General features: G+C 44.8%; 1 protein-coding gene across 1 annotated transcript in view; it reads right to left on the reverse strand.

The window, feature by feature from the left end:
- Window positions 1–1,278: 1,278 nt before the first annotated feature.
- Window positions 1,279–21,369, reverse strand: part of SYT5 (synaptotagmin 5) — a 31,064-nt gene continuing 10,973 nt past the window's right edge. The window contains exons 2-9 of the mRNA XM_080977656.1: window positions 13,743–13,901; window positions 12,458–12,639; window positions 11,476–11,595; window positions 11,213–11,380; window positions 10,454–10,621; window positions 9,434–9,551; window positions 7,714–7,847; window positions 1,279–6,712 (exon numbers count right to left, since the gene is read on the reverse strand). Of these exons, the coding sequence (XP_080833782.1) occupies window positions 6,503–6,712; window positions 7,714–7,847; window positions 9,434–9,551; window positions 10,454–10,621; window positions 11,213–11,380; window positions 11,476–11,595; window positions 12,458–12,639; window positions 13,743–13,893 (1,251 nt within the window). The 5' untranslated portion in view covers window positions 13,894–13,901 and the 3' untranslated portion in view covers window positions 1,279–6,502. The remainder of the gene's footprint in view (window positions 6,713–7,713; window positions 7,848–9,433; window positions 9,552–10,453; window positions 10,622–11,212; window positions 11,381–11,475; window positions 11,596–12,457; window positions 12,640–13,742; window positions 13,902–21,369) is intronic.

Below are 21,369 nucleotides of genomic sequence, written 5' to 3' on the forward strand. Positions count from 1 at the left end.
GTCCCTTGGGTTCTTACGCAGGCTGTTCTGGCAGGTGGCTCTAACTTGCTTTGCATGTACTTTTACCTCAGGCTGGGATTACTGTTAAATTGGGAAGTCTCTGTGCACAATAAATAACTTGACAGATTAAGTGTTCTTGCAGCCACTTTGGAAACAAAGTCTGTTGTTGCTGTGTTCCTTCTGGCAAAAGATCCAAGTCTCAGGCCCAGCAAAAAGCAGGGATGCATTTAGTCCAGTGCAACACAGGAATAACTAATGAAACCAATGAAATTAGCATACCCTCCAACATTTCTCTGATGAAAATAAGGATGTCCTAAGAAAAAGCGCAACATTCCAGGATCAAATCAGAAAGCTTCTGTAAATCCGGGGCTGTCCATGGAAAATAAGGACACTTGGAGGGTCTGAATGAACTATTCCCAGTGCTTTTTTTCGGGGGGGGGGGCACAGGGGTACACATACCCCTAAACATTTTGTGAATCTAAGTTTGGCCTCATTGAGGGGCAGTATTTCAATATGAGTAGGAAAATGAGAGTACCCCTAAATTTTTTTTTAGAAAAGAAAAAAAGCACTGGCTATTCCTCTTCTAACCTACATCAGGAGCCAGCCAGGAGTGGTGGTGGTCTGCAGGACCATTAAGCCTAGGGTCTCAGGCTCAAAAGGGACTAAACACTTGTGCATTTTCTGGCATTGGATAAGTTTCACAACTTGTTTTTATGCACATCAGACCAAAATGTGACACACACCCTCAGCTAGAAAAGTATTTGTGTGTGTGTGTGTGTGTGTGTGTGTGTGTGTGTGCATGTCTGTGCTTGCATGTAACTCGCTCTATTTTGGGTGTCTTATTTTATTTTTGGGTGACGTCATTTCAATTTGTGTTATAGCTAAGGGTCTCAAAAGCTGGAGGTGGCCCGGGCTTCTTTGATAGTTTTTAATTCACTTATTTACCTGTGCGTTTAGTCGTTCAGGCAAAGAACCACCTAAAGCACACATAAATTTCAGTAGATCAAATTGAAATGAGAAGTGGCCACTTTCCCCTCAACTACCAGTCTATGACTCTCACCTGAGTTTAATAAGGAATAATAATGACCTCTTGGCTTTAATGGAATGAAATGGCCTCTTATACAGCCTTGAGAACGCCGGCAGTAAGGGCGCTGGTGCCAACCAGAAGCAATTCTTCACAACTCATTACACAGCGGGATTTTTTGTATGTTTCTCAGTCGAGCACCCCTACCTCACTGCAGCCCAAAGCAAAGACAATGAGAAGCAACACATTTGAAATATAGAGATCTCTTCTTTATTAACAGACAAAGAGTACTGTTTGGTCAAATACATCAATATTAAAACAGGCTTCAAAAGGGGGAGTGGAGGTGACTTTCAGAGGACGGCACCACTTAAATGGGTGGTTTGGAGGACTGAAGGGGATATTAGAAACACCACACACCAAAGTTACAAAGCCTTCTGCACTTTACACAATCCCTTCAATCGTTACAAATTACACAACCCCTCAAAACTTGGAGGTGGCCTGTTTTCATAGATGGGCATGTTGACCTGGGCACAGACATGCTCGCTGATGCCAGATTGTTGAAGATGGATGTTAGCAGGGACTTAGGAAAAGGTTATGTTGTTAGTGGAATACAGTGGGTGAGACACACACAGCACAGAACTCACTAACAGATCGACACTGGCCTTCCTAAAAGGCCATTGCTTTGTCCACTCATCAGTTATCATGGACCATGAGGAAAATAATGGAAAATGAGATGGTAGTTCAGCAGCCTGAAATGAACACCTTCTAGCATGACATATTAAACAGTATATATCTCCTTGGCTTTGCAACTGCCATCTCTTGTTGTTGATGAACAACTGAAAATAAAAGAGATGTAGGAGCAGGGTTGAAATTAAGGTGAACCTGAGGAGATCAACAGAGCAGTAAATATTCTAAACCCAAGTGGGATGGAGATGGCGGTGCAATTCCATGAACACTGCAACTACAAAAACACATTGGCTACACAACAAAATGGCCACCATGCCCCTTGGCTGGGCAACTGACCTTGGCCTAGTCTTTTTATTGGTTGGTTGGTTGGTTTTCTTTCTTTTCTTTCTTTCTTTTTTTGGTTTCATGTTTTAACTCTCTCTCCAAAGCATGGAAGGAGATTGGTTTTTGCACGTCTGCAGGAAGGTACTAGTTAAAGAAAAATAAAATCTCACTGCTTACAAATCTGGCACTGGAGCAGCAGTTCTGAGATTACCCTAGGTTGCACAAATAAGTGTTAATAGGTATTTCCTGTCTTGGATGAAATGAATGTGATGCGTTTAAAAGCAGGGCCTGAAGTGCTAATACTTTACAAGAGCCTTCTTTTTAAAGACTTCAGTGTACAGTGGTACTTTGAGTTACAAATGCCTCAGGTTACAAACGCTTCAGGTTACAAACTCTGGTAACCTGGAAGAGTTACCTCGAGTTGAGAGCTTTGCTTGAGTTACAAATGCCTCAGGTTACAAACGCTTCAGGTTACAAACTCCGGTAACCTGGAAGAGTTACCAGTACCTTGAGTTGAGAGCCTTGCCCCAGGATGAGAACGGAAATTGTGTGCTGGCGGCACAGCGGCAGCAAGAGGCCCCATTAGCTAAAGCACACCTCTAGTTAAGAACAGTTTCAGGTTAAGAATGGACCTCCGGAATGAATTAGGTTTGTAACTAGAGGTACCACTGTATTTGGTTGTAAAAGGGTGCTTCTGGCCGACTTTTCAATATATTCATCTTGATCTGTTTGCAGGGAGATTACACAATGCTGGCTATTTAATAAACATTCATTCTGATTGTTTGCGAAGGGGTTAGACAATGTTGCATCAAGTGTTGTCCTATAGTTCCCAGTGCATTTTCATGTCACTTTCCTTACTGCAATAAATCCAATCTTTTGGGGAATCGGTTTTGTTGCACAAGACATCCCAATCAACTATAATTGTGAAACCTGAATTTACCAGCATGTGACCAAATTCTACCCCAAAACGGTGACAGTCTGGAACTGTCTGGAATATTTTCTCTAATCTTAGAGGGAAGTCAGATTCAAATTTCACACACAGCTCTGGGTGGTGGTAAGCCCTACATTATTTGCATTAACAGTAGAGCTAATCAAGTTTGTTTCTTTTGGAGTGCAGATGCACAACTCCCGATGTTGTACAATCAGATGAAAAGTAATGCGAACAGTGTCTTGGAGAGTTACAAAGAGAAAGTAACTGGGGAGCTCCTAAATTCCCAAAGAATTGTGTGGACATTTTTTAGATGGCGGGCAAAGAGTTAGTAAGCTGGCCTCCTGTGCCCTTTTCCAGTCACTCTGGCAAAGGTCCAAATGGCTTGTATGCTTCTCTAGAATACCCTGTTACTCAGGAAATAAGTAATTTTGTGGACTATGGCCTGTAGACGTTTGTCACTGCTCAACAGGACAGTGGCTTTCTAAGGTGGCCCAGTATTGTTACAGTATAGATGATGATGCTCTTCTTCCTCCCCCTGACTGAACATGAAATTTGTACCAATCTACAATATAAGGGAGACAACGGTGGATGACTGGGGAAGCGCCTTAGGTCTTTGGTGAGGCATCAGCTTGCATGCAGAAGATCCCAGGTACAGTTCCTGGCATCTCCACATAGATCTGGAAGAGACCGTGGTCTGGAATCCCAGAGAGCCACTGTCAATCAGTGTAGATCGGAGGTCGCCAACGTGGTAGCCCTCTAGATTTTGTGCACTACAACCCTCAACATGCCTGACCATTGCCATGCTGGCTGGGGCTGATGGGAGTTGTAGTCCAAAACATCTGGAAGGCACCACATTGGTTAGCTCTGATGTAGACAATACTGAACTAGATGGTCCAATGAATGATCTGACTTGGCATAAAGCAGTTCCTATATTAATTGGACCTTCACAGCCAAGATGTGAGGACAACACCAGCAGGATATCTCTCTACCTCAGAGATCTTTCAGAACATCTCTTCCCCAAACAAGAAATAAGTGACTAAAATCCTTTCCCCTCCCATTTCCCTTTCTCCTGGTTGCTTTCTCCTGGTTGCAGAGAGTTCAGAACCATAATACTCATTTGCTTCCCCATTTGAGGTACATTTACTTTGGCTAATTAGAGTTAGTTCTTCTGTTGCCAAGATCAAGAAGTTAAAGTCAGCCATTTTGCCTCAATTATATATTTTTTAAAAGCATAGAGGAACTACAGAACTATAATTCTATAGTTTTATAGTATATAGTCAGACAAATGTGCTGAGAAATCAAGAATGCTACAGCCTTTGTCTTTCTGCTGACATCATCAGCAAAAGTATGCTTATAGATGAGTCTAATAAAATGCTTGGTAACTTAGCCTAAAAATGTGTTCCTTTGAAAACTGGACCTCATCTACAAATTGTCATTGGAAACAGATTTAGAACTCTTTTTGCTATCTAAGCTCATTTGCTTGTGAGTTCAGTGGGCAGTTCAACACTGATGTTTACTTGTAGGCACAAAACCTTTGGTAAAAGGATTGTAACTGAGACCAGAAATGATGCTTTGTCAAATATTTGGGGTGGGGTGTGAGGGAAATAGAGCGTCCAAATATCAAGATCAAAAGTTCTAGTCGGATGTTTTGTGTTTTTTTTAATTCTTAGGCTTCTTTCTTTTTTATTGTGGACTTACTTGGCCTTTGACAGATGTTTTGGCCTAAGTATTTCAGTATTGCCTTCCTTTCCTATTCTGACTCCATGCAACATGAAAGCATTAAAAAGAAGACCAAAGCACAGAGTCATGCCCAGAATTCAGATTTGGACAAAAGTATTTCAATTCAGAATTTCAAGCCATTGGCTTGCTGGCAATCCCATTTTTAAAATAAAAGTAAAAATCCAGCTATTAATGTACCTGCTAAACAGTTACCCAGCATATGATTAGGTCTTAAACAATAGTTTGTAGAATTACAGAATATTTGCTATAAAACCAATTGATTTTGTATCATTGTCATAGCAAAGGTGTTGTAAACATGTTTCGATCCATGGGAAACCACTGTAAACCAGCTGTAAATCCTATAGATAAATGCTTTTTTTCTCATTTATAAAATGCATCAAACTGGTCGCTAACAAACAGTAAACCCGTTGCAGTTTTATAATAAACCAGTCTTAAGCTTGTAGCAAAAATGTAAACATGTTGTAACATAGCAAAATTATTTTAAGTTGGTTAGTAAATCACTAGTAAATCTGTAGTTAATCTGCTTTAAGTCTACATAAAGCCTATAGCAAATCTTCTCTAATACTCATATCAAACATTTCATAAATAAGTTGTAAAGCATGTGCTGTAAAACGGATACATGGTTCTGTCAAAACTGTTATAAAACTCCAAATTAAGTCAATATAAAGTAGAATAAGCTATATACGAACAGCTTAATACGTTGGCTGATGCTTAAATATCTGTTAACATCAACATCCATAAAACTGTTGTAATTTGGGAAGGGGACACCCTATAGTAAATATATGCTAGTAAACACATCCACAGTAGTTCTCCAATGACGGCTAATTTTTATATGTCAGATAAGCATGTGAACATTTTGTAATAAAATAATTAGGATATACTACAATATGTTTTATACATGAAGCCCACACACAGCATATTTGCAATCTTATCCCAATTAAGCTGTTTTAGGCAGTTTCAACTGCAAAGGAGGACCAAATTTTAAATATTTCATAACACAGTGGCCAGAAATGTAAAGCTATTTTAATCATCATGTAGAGCCACGGTCAAGTTGCATTTTCAAACTATGCTTCAAATTATGTTTTAAAAGATTTTCGGTATGTTTTCACCTAAGATCTAGCTTCCTAAATCAGTATTATAATGGAGAGTCCAAAAGTTAATATTATCAGAGAACAGAGTTTGCCGTAACTCTTTTGTAAATCTATTGTAAACACATTTGTAGGCAATAGATTTACGTATGAGGTCTAGATTTTAAACATGGCACCAAAGTACAATACCCAAAATATATATGAAATGGTGTCCTTTAAAGAAACCTGTAATGAACCTATAGTATACTCAGAGGTAAAAAAAGATAAACAGTAGGTTTATTTGAGGCTGGTTTTCCCAAAGATGGCATGGTTAATGTAAAGATCGCTTTGTCAAAAAGTCAGCCTGCCTGGCACATAAGGTTCAGCTTTCAAGTGAGAAACCAACCCAAAAATATAAACCTGTGCAAGTTGTGTTGTAAGCCTCATAGTAAACCTACAGTAAATCTCTAACCTGTCTTAAGCTGCTAGGTAATCTTCCTTCTTTTTTTCACACAGTGGATAAAAAACAGAGGGGTGGTTTTTTTCGCTCTCTTGGAGATGTTTCTTTTTTTTCAACAGGAAATGGCTCTGAGAGAAGAGACAGGCTCACAGGCTCCCCCCCTCCCCACACACGTGCACATTTTCAGGGGTGCCTCAACCACACACTCCCATTCGCTTGGACGGGAGAAGCAACTGTTGCCAGATCCTTCGGCCAACAAGGAAGGGGCATCAAGAGGTCTTTATGCCAACCGCCACATCCACCTCTTCTTCAGGCTGCAGGGTGTGCCACTGGGCAATGGGTCTCCGAGGATTGGCCAGCATGTCGGACCAATGGCGCAGCTCGGCCCCCGTGGCGTTGCAGCCCACAAAGATCTTCCCGATGGCTTCATTTTTGCCCAGTTTGTCATAATCCAGGACCGTCAGAACAACCTGGACTTTCTGTGAAAGGGGGGAAAACAGGCACGATCAGCAGCAGAAGAGCAATAGGCGAGCTTAACCCTCTCCCTCCCCACCATTTTCCACCTACAACTCTTCCCATCATTTACTCTCTCACACAGCTTGGCTTCCAGATGCATCTTTGCCAAATTGCTAGGGGAAAGCACTTGGGGAATGGAAGTGAACAGTTTGTTGGTGTATAGTGGCTGGTGGGTAAAGGATTAAGCATTCTCTGCTGAAAACTGCACCCTCTCCCCACCGCTTTGCCAAAACAATTGGGTCCTTATTATCAGAAGGAAACTTGGCAAGATTTAAGTATTTTTGACCTGGGGCGAGGTTGGGCCATCTAATTTTAATGAGGCTATGTCTTTCCACCTCCTTAAAGCCTGGAGCTTTTCAAAGGGTTGCAACTGAATTGGGGGGCGGTATCTAGAAAAGGCTGGTGCATAACCCAGAACTAGCAGATTCTATCGTGATTTAAGGACTGGGTTTCTTTCTACTCACAGGAGCATATGAGGAACACCGTGATTATCAGTTATTCTTTTAAGAGTGAGATTGGCATAATTTGTAATAGCAAAGAAGTGTTCTGAATATGTCGAGGGTCTTTCCAAATGTTATCATTAATCCACCCAGAGTGGGGGGGGGGGGGAGGATGTGCAAGTATTTTTACAGCCAGAAGGCTCAGAATGAAGAAGGATCCACAACAGCTCAGCGCCCAGGCAATAATAACAGCAAGCCAGTTAGCTATCTGAACATGCAGTGGAGCAGTGACGGGAAACAGCAAACTAGTTTGCCCACCATGTCCTGACTTGGGCCCAAACAAATACACAAACTTAGATGCAAACTAACCAGACAGAAACCCCTATGCAAAATTCCGCACTTGTGCATAAGTGTAAAAAAGTAACTTTCTGGCAAGATTGCAAAAAATATTTGTCCACACATTTCTAGTTCAGAATTGGCTGCCTTTGGGTGAAATGGGGGTGGGGAGAAGGATGGGGGGTTACCTGGATTTGTTCAAATGGCACCTCAAAACTGAACGACTCGTTGTAATAGGGATTCAGTGTGTTTTTCTTAATGGTTGTTTTCTTCTTCTTGATACGTTTCCCTCCTTGCATGAGATGGATTTTAACATAGGGGTCTGGGATAGGAGTAGAAAGATATTTCAGAATCACACAGGGGTTCCATTATGCAATGTATAATGGTGATCTATGTTCCCATCTCCCCCACCGCTAATGAATTGTGATTTTGATGTCTATTGAAGGGCCACAGCTAAGAGGTAGTAGAACATCTGTGCTTTGCATGCAGAAGGTCCATGGTTCAATTCCAGGCATCTCCAGGTATGGCTGGGAGAGAGCCCTGTTTGAAATCCTAGAGCTGCTGGTAATAAGAAGAAAAGCAACAGTCCATCTAGTCCAGCACTCTGTTCTCATAGGACTCAGCTATACAGCTGCAAATAAAACGTTTTAAGTGTGTTGTAAAGTGCAATATACAAATGTGACACTAGATGGCAACAGTGAGTTATAGGCAAATTCAATATATTTTTCAAAACATTAAAAAAAGCATTTTCACAGTACAGTATTTTTTATTATGTGCGTAGATTCCATACCAAGTGGCCACCCAGATGCCCATGGGGTCATGATGATGATTGTGCTTTTTATTATTTATATGCCACCCATCTGACTGGGTTGCCCCAGCCACTCTGGGTGGTTCCCAACAAAATATGAAAAACACAATAAAACATCCAACAAAAAAATTTCCCTATGCAGGGCTGCCTTTAGATGTTTTCTAAAAGTCATGTAGTCATATAGTTGTTTATCTCCTTGACATCTGACGGGAGGGCGTTCACGCCACAGCAGACAGTAAAACATACTGAGAAGGCCTGGTTTCCTGTAACTTCAATTCTCGCAATGAGGGAACCGCCAGAAGGCCCTCTGAGCTGAACCTCAGTGTCCGGGCTAAACGACACTCCTTCAGGTATACTGGGCCGAGGTCATTTAGGGCTTTAAAGGTCAGCACCGACACTCTGAATCATGCTTGGAAATGTACTGGGAGCCAATGCAGATCCTTCAGGACCAGTGCTATATGGTCTTGGCGGCCACTCCCAGTCACCAGTCTAGCTGCCGCATTTGGGATTAGTTGTAGTTTCTGAATCACCTTCAAAGATAACCCCACATTGAGTGCATTATAGTAGTCAAAGTGGGAGATAATCAGAGCATGTACCACTCTGGCAAGACAATGTTCAGGCAGGTAGGGTCTCAGCCATCGCACCATGTGGAGCTGGTAGACAGCCTCCCTGGACACAGAATTAACCTGAGTTTCCATGGACAACTGTGAGTCCATAGCAACAACACTCTCCTCACCTGTGACTCCCCAGCAACAGTGGAAGTTAAATATTGTCTGTCGACGATAAGCTTATACTGAGCTGGGAGGGCCAATGCTCTAATTCGGTATATAACAACCACAACCACCAATTAGACCCACAAATATGAAAATATACTTGTAATCCACTTCAAAGAAAAAATACATATTTAAAAAAGAGTAGCAAACCATAATACCACAGCACAACCGGTTATAGATCTGCTTCAGCCATTAAGTCTTTTTCACAAATGCCCCCATTAGTCATAGAAACATAGAATCATGGAACTAAGTCTTTAGGAAAGGTTTCCAACTAAAAGAAACCCATGCTATGTCCTGATTCAGTTTACCACAATGGTGAGTTCTTACCTGAAAGGCCCCCCACATCCATTTTTTTCAGGTTTTTCGCTTCTAGCACAATAACTGTCAGCTTCCCAGCCGTAGGGACATACCGGAGAGAAAAGCAAATGTCTCCCAGCTTCTCGTGCTAAAGAGAGGAAAATAGGGCTAGTTTAGAGCGAGGATGGAAGCATCAAGAGCCAATCTCCATGTTCAAGGGGTGGGTGGGTGATTTAGTGCAGGCAAAACCCTTCAAACAGTTGGCAACCTCCTCCCTGCCATCCACAGGATGCCAATTCTGTGGTCAGGACTCATGTGAGTCTCCTCCTCACAGCCCCAGATGTTGAATCATACAAACTCCACATGCCAGCGAGGAGTAGCAGTTAGAGTGTGGATAAATGAGAGCACAAAGTCCACCACTGGGCTAAATTACCTCACAGGTTTGTTGCAAGGAGAGCCATATGTGCTGCCTTGAACTCCTTGGTGGGATATTAATGTTAAATAAATGGGATATAAATGTAAATGTAAATAAATACACAAGTAAAATCATCCCAGCTATCTGATGTCAGCTGTTTATGGAAAAGAAGAAGAAAAAGAAGAGTTTGGATTTGATATCCCGCTTTATCACTACCCTAAGGAGTCTCAAAGCGGCTAACAATCTCCTTTCCCTCCCCCCCCCCACAACAAACACTCTGTGAGGTGAGTAAGGCTGAGAGACTTCAGAGAAGTGTGACTGGCCCAAGGTCACCCAGCAGCTGCATGTGGAGGAGTGAGGAAGTGAACCTGGTTCACCAGATTACGAGTCTTACTTGCCCTTCACCCTAAGGTCCCAGGGTGAATTGCAACAATTAAAACACAATGTTAAAAACAGTTTTAAACAACTCACAATCACAGAAATGAGGTGGGTCCTACAAGTATCAAAAGCTGGGGTAATAAGCTGTGAATTCAGAATTCACCAAAATAACATGCAAAGGGCCCCAACTGTGATGTTCAAACCCTCTTTCAGGGTCAGGCAATTCTGAAGGAGGGTCCACACTGATCAATCCCTACCTCTTCCTTCTCCGCTGACTGCAGGTCCCGCCACTCTTCAATGACGTGGGCCAGGTCCACCGTGTTCATGGGGATGCGTATCTCACCAATGGCATCGTGCTTGGAGAAGCGGTCAAAGTCATAGACGGCCATGACAAGGGTCTTGCCGCCCAGTTCCGAGTAGGGGACCTAAGGGCCAAACACACAACGAGTTGATTAAATGGCAGATGGCATTGCAAGGGTGCAGAACCTCCCACCTGAGGGTCAAATGTAACTCTCTGGACCTATCAGGCTCTCAGAACTCTCAGCAGGCCCCACCCCCTCTGCTCAGGCCACACCCCCTCACAGGCTCTGCTTTGCCCCCTGAGTGGTTTGGCCTGGCTGGAAGGTGTCTTTCAACTGTGATGATGCTTCTTCCTTGCCTGGATGGAGGATTCAAAGGGAGTTATGAATGTCTGGGTAGGCATTGGCTACTGCCCTAAGGGAAAATTTGCATTTGTTGCCCCACCCACTTTTGCTTCTGGCCCCGCCCACCACTGATCTATGGCCCATGGTAGTTTGCCCTGAAGGGAATGTTGCGTCCCCCTGCCTCTGTGCTATTGGTCGATTCAGTGGTAAAACTGTGTGCGATAGGGTTGGGAAGGAGAAGAGGATCCGCAAAGCATGGGGAGAAGCCAATGGTAAAAAGGGAAGGTGATGGAATAGATGGGGAAGAGATGCTCAGCAAAGCTCAGGAACTTTGGCCAAGATGGAAGAGGAAACATGCAGAGGACAACTTGCCTTAAAAGTGAAGGACTCGTTGAATGTGGGGTTGAGGGTTTTGCGGTGCACTTTGGTCTCGTATTTCTTCTTCTTCTCTGGGAGCAGGAAGACTTTGACGTAAGGGTCCGAGGTGCCCCCAATGTCCAAGGCTGGCAGGTCAGCAGCTTGCAGAATGCCCACCACCAGCTAGGGAAAGGTTTAAGAGGAACAGAGGTAAGCTACTTGCCTTGGATCAGACCACTGGCCCATCCAACCCAGCTGGCAGCACTGACCATCCCTACCTGGGTGCTTTGGAAGTCATAATCAAGCGAGTACTGGAGTTTCCCCAACTTCTCCTGGGGCTTTTCTTCCTTGGGCTCCTGCAGCAGAGATGGATCCAAATCTTCTATCTCAGGCTGGACCTGGGAGGGAGGGAGGGAAGGGTCAGAGCAGCCAACAGGGAAGTATTAGCATCAAAGACAGAGAGCAATCCACACCATATATCTAAAGTACTCCATGCTTTTTCCCACCCCCCAAAAGAACCCTGGGAACTGTAGTTCCCCCTCACACTGCTAATCTTCTCTCTGCCCTTAAAAAACTACATGTGCTTTTAAGGTATGGTGTAGATCTGCCCAGAAATGTTGACGTATGTAACACAGCACAATCTACAATTCTTAAAACGCGCATGTTGATCAGGTATATAAAACGTATTTTGGAGGCATAGAAGCAAGCGCCTAATAAGGTAAAGGTAAAGGAACCCCTGACCATTAGGTCCAGTTGTGGCTGACTCTGGGGTTGCGGCGCTCATCTCGCTTTATTGGCCGAGGGAGCCGGCGTACAGCTTCTGGGTCATGTGGCCAGCATGACTAAGCCGCTTCTGGCGAACCAGAGCAGCGCACGGAAACACCGTTTACCTTCCCGCCAGAGCGGTACCTATTTATCTACTTGCACTTTGACTAGCTTTCTAACTGCTAGGTTGGCAGGAGCAGGGACCGAGCAACAGCAGCTCACCCCGTCACGGGGATTTGAACCGCCGACCTTCTGATCAGCAAGTCCTAGGCTCTGTGGTTTAACCCACAGCACCACCCGCATCCCTCTATCAAGTGCCTAATAGGCAGTGCTAAACTGATAGCAGCTTTTGTGTAGTTCCCTAGTTAAAAGTCAGTTTATATTTGGATTATGGATGCCTGCATGTGTGCAAGTGTGCAAGTTCAGAAATATCTTAGGAAAGCGACGACTTCCCCTGGTGCCGTGAGAGGGAAGCAGCCTCCAGCCTTGACTCACCTTGTCGATGTAGCTCTTGCCCAGTTCCTTCACCTCCTTCATGTTGATCTGGGCCTTCACTTTGTCTTTGCCTTTCTTGCCTTTCTTCCTCTTGCCACAGCATTTCTTACAGGCGCAGAAGCAGCAGCAGAGAAGCAGGAGGCCGGCCACTATGAGGATGGTGGCCAAAGCCCAGGGCGGGACTGGAGAGGAGCAGAACAGAGGGGCAGTGAAAGTGAGTGAGCTTCAACAGCTTTTCTCTCTTTTTGGACGGAATATATATACGGTGCATCTTCTAAGTTCTGAAAGCATGTTAGTTAATGCAAGAATCTTGACGACAGCCCAGCAAAGCAGGCCAAAATTATCATTCCCCCCACCCCACCCCCATGGCAGAAGGGGAGATAGTGGTTTGCCTAATTACTGAAGGAGTTGAGATTTAATTTTTACTTCAGGGGTGGGGGAACTTTTTCAGCCTTCCCTTCTTGAGCAACTTCTGTAAGATATTCTGCTATACTTGCTTTTGGTCCTTGAATAAAAGAATCCTAATGTTCCCTGAGCTGAAATGGAACTTACTCCCTAATAAGCATGCTTAGGATATAAGCCCGAGCTTAGTAGTGAGGCCATTTCCCTAAATCCATCCATGAGCCTTCCAAGCTCTTCCTCCACATGACAGTATCCTCACAGGCCCTTGCAAGCCTTCCTGCTTTTGTGTCACTGTCACATTTGGGGGGATACCTTCCATTTCCCCCTTCAGGCCTAAGCTCTGGCTTCTTTCTCCAGAGTTACCTAATTCCATGGAGCTCTGCCTGAAGAAAAATCTCTTTGCCGATTATACAGCTCAAAAGGTTCCGCTGATTAGGTTAGCGAAGAATAATACAGGCAGCTGGGCTGTTATAATGTTATATCCACACGTGGAACAGATATAAAGCATCCATCTCTAGGCCATGGGGCACTAATCAGGCTATGTATACTTTGCATTAAAACTGTTAGCCAATATAACATCCACACTTTAGCTTCAGAGATTTGACCAATCCAAGCCCATATATTTTCAAGCAGAGCTTCAGGAGGGGGTAAACAAACTGGTATTTCAGAAGTACATTCTGCAAGCTTCCTTTGCTCCACTTGTGTGGAATTAGAGGACACATACAGTCTTTGTGCGTTCTCTGTGCGAAAATTAAAACCGAACCCTCATTTTAGTGCCAAGAAATGACAGTGTATGCGACTCAAATAGATTAGGCATTGTTTGTATCATATCTTGATGCCCTTTCAAGCCCGTTTCATCAGAAGGTGCTCAAGCTCCACCTACTTGGCAGGTCGCTCAGCTTGTTCATGAACTTGTCTTTCAAGTCAGAAAAAACATTCTCTTTGGTGGGCATTTCGGTGGCATTGAGGGACGGCTCCATCTGGGACTCTGTCACCTCCGAGTCCACCTTGGCTGACCTCCGGGCTGCATTCATTGTGGAACCTGGAAGACGAGAGAGAGGGAGAAAAGGCTAATTTGTTAACTACTGACGATTGCTGCAAGTGTAATCAGTTAAAAACAACAACAAAACCACCCTGTACAGTTTAACACCATTGACCCCATTCTTTAAGGTAGCGTCCCTTCCTCCCTTTTCAGATCTTTTCTTTGTTTTCCCATTAAGCCTTTGACTTGTCCCTTTATACCTTATACCTAGCTGTAAACAGGTCCAAGTTCTGGAGCTCTGCAATGCATCTCTTAATAGTTCACACTGCCATCACCTAAGATTGGGGTGGATGACCTTTTTCAACCTGAGGTCCAGGTTCTCTTCTGGGCAGCCTCCCAAGGCCCAGTGATGGGCACAGGCAGAGGCAAAAGCAGGAAGTGCAAAAAAAAATCACCTTTGTACAGTGGGCTTGTTTCTACACATACATACACATTCACCCTTCCTTGCCCTCCATGTAGTCAAGCAAGAATCCTTATCTGAGAAGGACAAAGTAATCATCAAGCCTCAGGCTTAAAAAGGTACCACACCCCTGGGGTGCAGAAATCCACATGTTCTGGAACCCCAGGGTTTCCTAGCGTTTCTCATGGAATCCTGCACACACAAAGGCTCCCCATATTGCTCCAGGCATTTGCACTGTATGGATAGACAGACGGATGCAAGCTGGAGTGGGGGAATCGCTCAGCACAGTCCTGTTTTTGCTGCTCATGTGTTCTCCATAACTGTGAGAAGAACATCCAAACAGAGCTAAGGTTGCTGTAAGAAATTGTGAGGTCCTATATATGACCCTTTGGTTGGCATCTAAGGCCCTTCTCTGTGTGCCACCTTCACACAAGTTCTGGAGGCTGGCAATGCAAGAACTGGCCTTTTCAGTGGTGGCTCCCCACTTGTGGAATGCTATTCCCAGAGAGATTTGCCTGTCAACACTTTTTATATATATATTTTAGGCACCATGCAAAAACTTGCCTGTTTTATCCAGGCTTTTGGCCCTTAATTGGAAAGGTTTTCAAGTATTTGTGGCCTCTTTTAGTTGCGCAGGATCTGCAAGACCTATGCTTAATTTTTTAAAAAGTTTTTATTGATTGTGTTTATTGTAATTGGTTTCAGTATTTCTTTTGCATCCTGGAAAGAAACTGGGAGCCAGCGCAGATCTTTAAGCTCTGGCAAGATGTGGTTGGCTCTACAAGTCTCTGTTAATAAGCTGGATGCTGTATTCTGAGCTAGCTAGAGCTTCCAAATGATCTTTCAAGGCAGCCATCCAATGCATTTGTCTTCTCTCTTGAATAAGCTTAGAGGTGTACAAGGTTATAATAATCCATTATTCATTTTTATTGTTTATTTTTCATTCATTTCCATTTCCATCCATTCATAATTAGTTCATTCATTTGCTGCTTTTCCCAGTGATTTTGAAAGTAAATTCAGTCAGTCTCCTGCTGCCTATAACTTTAGTAATGGTGTCCAGGGGAGCAGTTGCATTCATCTGTTGCAGCAAAGAGTCTTGTAGCATGTGGAAGACTGACCCATTTATTCAAGTAGAAGCTTTTATGAACGAGGGTTGCATCTGATGAAGTAGGCTGTCACTGTGAATGAAAGCTTACATCCTAATAAATATGTTCATCTTTAAGGCATCACAAGACTCTGTGCTGATTTGCTCCAGAAGAACTAAAATTACCACCCCTGTGTTACCAAACTCTTTGTTGTTTTATAACTTTGCCAAAACACAAAGGAAAACCCCCAGCTTTACTGTGAGATAAACTGAAAAGGACTGCTTTGCTCCCTTTAGCAGAGGAAAGAGAAGAGCGAGAGGAGATGAAATGAGGATGATTTACAAATACATCTGGGGGATTAATACAATGATGAGATGGGGGGGGGGGACTAGGTAAAATGAGCGCATGGATAAAACCATAAACGGTTTCGCTCATTGGCTCTCTGGTTTTCTGGATCAGTTGCCCCAGGTTTGCCTATGCAGAATTGTGTTTTGATGTGATATATTTGGGCAGGGGGTGGGTGTGAAATGCATTAGGTCATTCTGAGCTAAAGTTTCTCAGAATGCATTTTTTGGGGGTATAATCTCTAACACACACCCTCTCCTCTTTCTCAGAGCCTTAGAAAAAGAAAGCCAAAGTACTGCAGAATTTTCTCTGAATATTCTCCATGATTTATTTTGTTATATTAATGTTTTTTGGTGAGTGGATGGGTGGCTACCATCCCCAAGCACACAATGCCCTGAGCTTTGCTAGGTCCAGTGCACTGTGGAGGGTGGAAAATGGTGGCTACATGGTTAGCACTTGCAGCAGCAGCAAAAAGAAGAAGAAGAAGAAGGAGACTCTTGGCATGGGTGGGGCAGAGGGGGGGGAGGAGAAAAGCTGTGATACTGCCATGGCTAATTGTGAGCCCCCATCCTGAAGAAACTGGGATAATTTATCCTCTCCCTATAAAAGAATCACTGAAAATGTCTGTGCCGCCCCCCCCCCCAATTTCTCTTCCTTCAATTTGAGAGGCCATCTGTGGCCAGCACTATGTGCAGCAGATTGTGGAAATTGACGTTATTGGTTTGTTTTTGTTCTTGTTTTCATTATATATTTTGTGTTTTTTATATTGCAGTTTTATGTTGTGAACCACCTGGAGATCTATGGATATAGGGGTGGTATACAAATTTTAATAATAGCAATAATAATACTTTGTTTGAAAGCAGGAGCCTGGATCCTTGGGCTCTCATCCAACAGAACGGCAATGTTGGGAAACCTTAGCCTGAGGGCTGCATTCTGGGAGGCAAAATGAAATATATATATTTGTACAGTTGGCTAGCTTCTGCAACCCCCCCCCCCCATCTCTATCCTCCTGCCAGGCAAGCATGAATCCTTATCCTATCAGGACACATCCCAGCCAGGCAAAAGCACTCGCGAGGAGAGTGCAAGTGAGGGCTGCTAAGGAGTGTGGCTTCAGAGTCCTGAGGGCCACACTGGAAGGTGTGGAGGGCCAGATCTGGCTTCCCCCTCCTTGCAAAAGGCTGTAGTGTTTCTACATTGCAGAATGGGGGCGTGTTGCTTCTCCTTCCCAGTCTCCTCTCTCAGCTTCTCTGTCACACACACACACGCCCCTCACTCAAAAACAAAGATGCTCCCTTCTGCTGAGAGCCATCTTGCCTCAATGAGGGTTTGGCGAGGGGAAGGAAGACGCAGCTGCCGGGGCGCACGGACTCCCGCGACAGGGAAGCCGCTGATTGGACGGGGGCATCTCCCCTGACGCTTGATGGACACAAAGGCAACAGCTTGGCGAGGCGGGAGGGAGGGAGAGAGGGGGCGGCAGCCCCTCGGGGACTTTCCTCGTAATCAGGCAGGCAAGCAGGCACGTAACGCAGGGACGCAGCGCTGGATTTCAGGACCTTGGAGAGCAGCAGCGCCCGGCGGGCATGGACAAGTGCGCTATTGATCGCCTTAGCAGAGGGCTGCCCCTCCTCCTCCCCTTTTAAGACGCTCCATCTGAGAACCCAGGCGTCCTGAGTGCAGCCATCCCTCCCACCCCCACCCCAATCCCTGCTTTTACTACCTAGCCTTTCCAGGGGAGATCGGAGTCTGGCTTCTAGCCACTCTCCTCCCTTTTAACTCACTAGCCCTCCCGCCCCGCCTCCACAGTGCAAACCACTCAAAATGGCCTTCTCCCTAGATCCCTTTAGAGTGGTAATGATTTCCACTCTAAATAATTAAGGAGGACCGAAAAGAGCTGGGTGCGGAGGACGAGAGGGAGCCCGAGGGAGCGCCCGCCTCGGATTATCATCCCCAGCGCTTGGCCACCGTCTCTCCGCACATCAGACTGACAGGCCGTTTCTCTTGGTTGGACACTCCCGTTTATCTCCTGACAAATAGGCCGGAACGGCCTCGGGATTCGAAAGCAGCAGCCGCCACCCGAATAAATGAATAAAAGAGCACGGTTCAAGCCCAACTTGCTCCTGGAGGCAGCATTTGAACTCAAGACTCGCGGTCTGCTTTAAAAACAACATCATCAGCTTCCCTCCCCTATTCTGTATGTGGCTGTAAGGAAAACATGAAAGTGGCACGGAGAGAGCTGTGATTTGACTCTTTGATTGGGGGTTTTAAGGGCGCTGTTCTGATAGCCACTCATGGGAAAATTTACTGGCGTGGTTATTGTGCAGAAGCTATATGTGCTTATAGTGGTTATGAGAAAGAGCTGTGAACAAGAAAGCCTGCATTTCAGACTTCAGCTCAGCCACATAGATAGATAAATGGTGATCTGCTGTTAGTATTGATTGCGGATGCTGCTTTCCACCATTTTAATAACAACAACAACAACAACAACAACAACAGCAACAACAACAATAATAAATACATTAAATGCTAGTCCTACTCAGAGTAGATCCTTTGAAGTTAATGAACTTGATTAACTTAGGAGTCTACTTTGAGTAGAACTGAATACAACCCATGCTGTACAATCCTGGCTTATAGGCAGGGCTTAAAGCAGCTCCTGTTTCAGATATAATGTGTATCTGGCTTGGCAAACCTCAGGCGTATTGCATAAAAATGTGGTGGAAAGAGCAGGGAAGGGGACCATGCAAACACAATGGTTATCTGTGGTCCAATAAACCATGGTTTATTTTACTCACTGAGATCCTTCCATCTGAACTGGGCTTCTGTGTGCAGGAAGAAATAACTACAGTTCAATACACATGTTTGATAGAGAGGGGTGGATATTAGGGGTTTTTTTAAGGAAAAGAAAATGGGAGCTGCATTTAACTCTCCATAGATTAAAAAAAAAAAAGAAGAAGAGAGAGAGTTTTAAAATGTTATTACATAAATGACACTATTTATTTTTGTAAGTGAAAAGGATCCAGTTATTTAAATACGCTGTGTGGGCTTGTTCTGACTGCCATGAACAGAGATGTTCACAGTCTATCAGGCACAATTTTACTTTTAAATACTGTTTCGGTTTTGATGAAGAAACTGAACGGAAGGGAAACGGTGTCTGTGGAGCCAGAAAGACACAAAGAAATCGATGGACTGACAGATGTTCTATTTATTATTAGTCGAAAGCTTTGCGCTCTCTGCTCCTGCCCTTCCCATCTCCACCTCCTGTGTCCGCCGCGCATGACAGGCCCTGAAGTCTGTCACCCACCTGCCACACTCATTCTGCCTCCCCGCCTCTGATAGCTCACAGATGGGCTTGGCACAGCTTATGCGCTTCTCCACAGCCCAAATCCTCCAGACATTGTTTCAGAAGCAAGGATTTAACACCTTGCAGCTGCTGTGCAGAGAAAGGGATGCTTGAGTGCAGGAGATGATTCATGTCTTTACCAGGGGATGGTCTGGAGGCAAGCGATGCAGCTGCCTTGCTGTAGCTACGCAGGTCTGGGCCTCACCTTTCCTCCATGGCAACACTGAAGCAAAGGGAGCGTTGTAGTTCTTCCAGGGAATCTCTCATCCAGGCGCTGAACAGACCCAGACCTGCTAAGAAACTGCATCCTGTGTCTTCTGTGCTCCAAAACTAATGCCCTCCAAGCATCCTGCCATTGCAGCTACACAGGAAGGTGTCTTCCATGGAGTCAGACTATTGAGGCACCCAGCTCAGTACTGTCAACTCTGACTGCCAGCAGCTCTCCAGGGAGGGAACCTCTTCCAGCCCTATGTAGAGATGCAGGGGGCTGAACCCAAGACCTTCTGCATGCCAGGCAGATGCTCCACCACTGAGGCAGGGCTCTGCCCCCAAAGGATCACAGTACCTGCGGTAAATGGGTCTTAGGTAGGGCTGGGTGATATCTGGTTTTCAACTTCTTGATGTACCACCAGCTAAACATCACAATATACTGATATATCACAATGTCTGAACTAAGGATGGAGCTAGGTACAGTGGTACCTCGGGTTAAGTACTTAATTCGTTCCAGAGGTCCGTTCTTAACCTGAAACTGTTCTTAACCTGAAGCACCACTTTAGCTAATGGGGCCTCCTGTTGCCGCCGCGCCACCAGAGCACGATTTCTGTTCTCATCCTGAAGCAAAGTTCTTAACCTGAAGCACTATTTCTGGGTTAGCGGAGTCTGTAACCTGAAGCGTATGTAACTTGAGGTACCACTGCACTGGCTGGCTTCATGTTTTTCCCCACATTGTGATTTCTGCATAGCGCACACACCATGATTTGCAATATATTGCCAGCTCAGAATTATGACACTGATATCACAATATGGATTTCAAACCGGTTTGGGACGATATATCAATATATCACCCAGCTCTAGTCCTAGGTTAGAAACTCTGTTAATGTGATGTGTTACAAACAGTCCTCTAAGCAAAAACAAACATCTCTTGTGGGTCCTGTTGATCTTGGTTCCACAACACCATCTTTTCCCCATATGCAAACTCATTCAGCACCAACCTCTCCTATCTGTGGCCAGGCCTCTGCCTCTGCTTTTTCTTTTTTAGAGAAACATATGAAATACAGTGGTACCTTGGGTTAAGAACTTAATTTGTTCTGGAGGTCCGTTCTTAACCTGAGGTACCACTTTAGCTAATGGGGCCCACTCCCCGCTGCGCCACTGGAGCACGATTTCTGTTCTCATCCTGAAGCAAAGTTCTTAACCCGAGGTACTATTTTTGGGTTAGCGGAGTCTGTAACCTGAAGCGTCTGTAACCTGAAGCGTCTGTAACCCGAGGTACCACTGTAATATGATATGAGAAATGAATGTACCTCTGAGCATGTACAGAGTGGTTTCCTTCCGCCACTGCATCCTGTCCCCACAAACAACAGGAACTTCCTTCCCAAGCAGACAGCAGGACTCTCAAATAAATGTCTTGGGTCCATGTTAACACAAGAAGAGACCTGCTGGATCAGGCCAGAGACCACACAGATGCCTACGAGAAGCCTGAAAGCAGGCCCTGGGTGCAACAGAGCCTTCTCCCCACTTGTGATTCCCAGCAACTGATATTCAGAGAAATACTGCCCCCCCCATACTGTAAGTTATTTGGTCAACACCTGTAACTCGCTTCCACTCCTTCAGCCCCACTGCTCTCCCCGCACCCATCTTGCTTTTCATGTGGCGGCGACAGGGAGAGGATATAAAATGAGGCACATTAAAGAAAATGAATCTAATTTGCTTAATTTGCCACATTTATTTATTAAGCTGACTAATTGCGGAATCTCGGTCTGTGTGCGTGTGTTTTCAGATTTCCAGAACTCCTGTTTATGCAACAGTGTGTCCTGAGATCAACCCTTTTTCTCCCTCCCTCACTCCCCCCCCCCATTTCCTGGACGAATGTGCAGTGACACCCCTCTCCCCCAAGCTCCAGCGACGCCTTCCCAACCCGGGGGCCTGTTTCCAACTTGTCCCCAGATTTCCTGTCAGCTTCAGCTTCCCTCCCTGTCCTCCAGTTTGCTCATCCATACTTCACAAGGCTGTCAGAAAGGAAGAGCCTTGCTGGGAGGGAGGGACTGAAGGTGGGGGTGGGGAAAAACTGGCCATTTCCCC

The sequence above is a fragment of the Podarcis pityusensis genome (genome assembly GCF_964106645.2).
Source record: "Podarcis pityusensis genome assembly, chromosome: 13".
NCBI classification, from domain to species: domain Eukaryota; kingdom Metazoa; phylum Chordata; class Lepidosauria; order Squamata; family Lacertidae; genus Podarcis; species Podarcis pityusensis.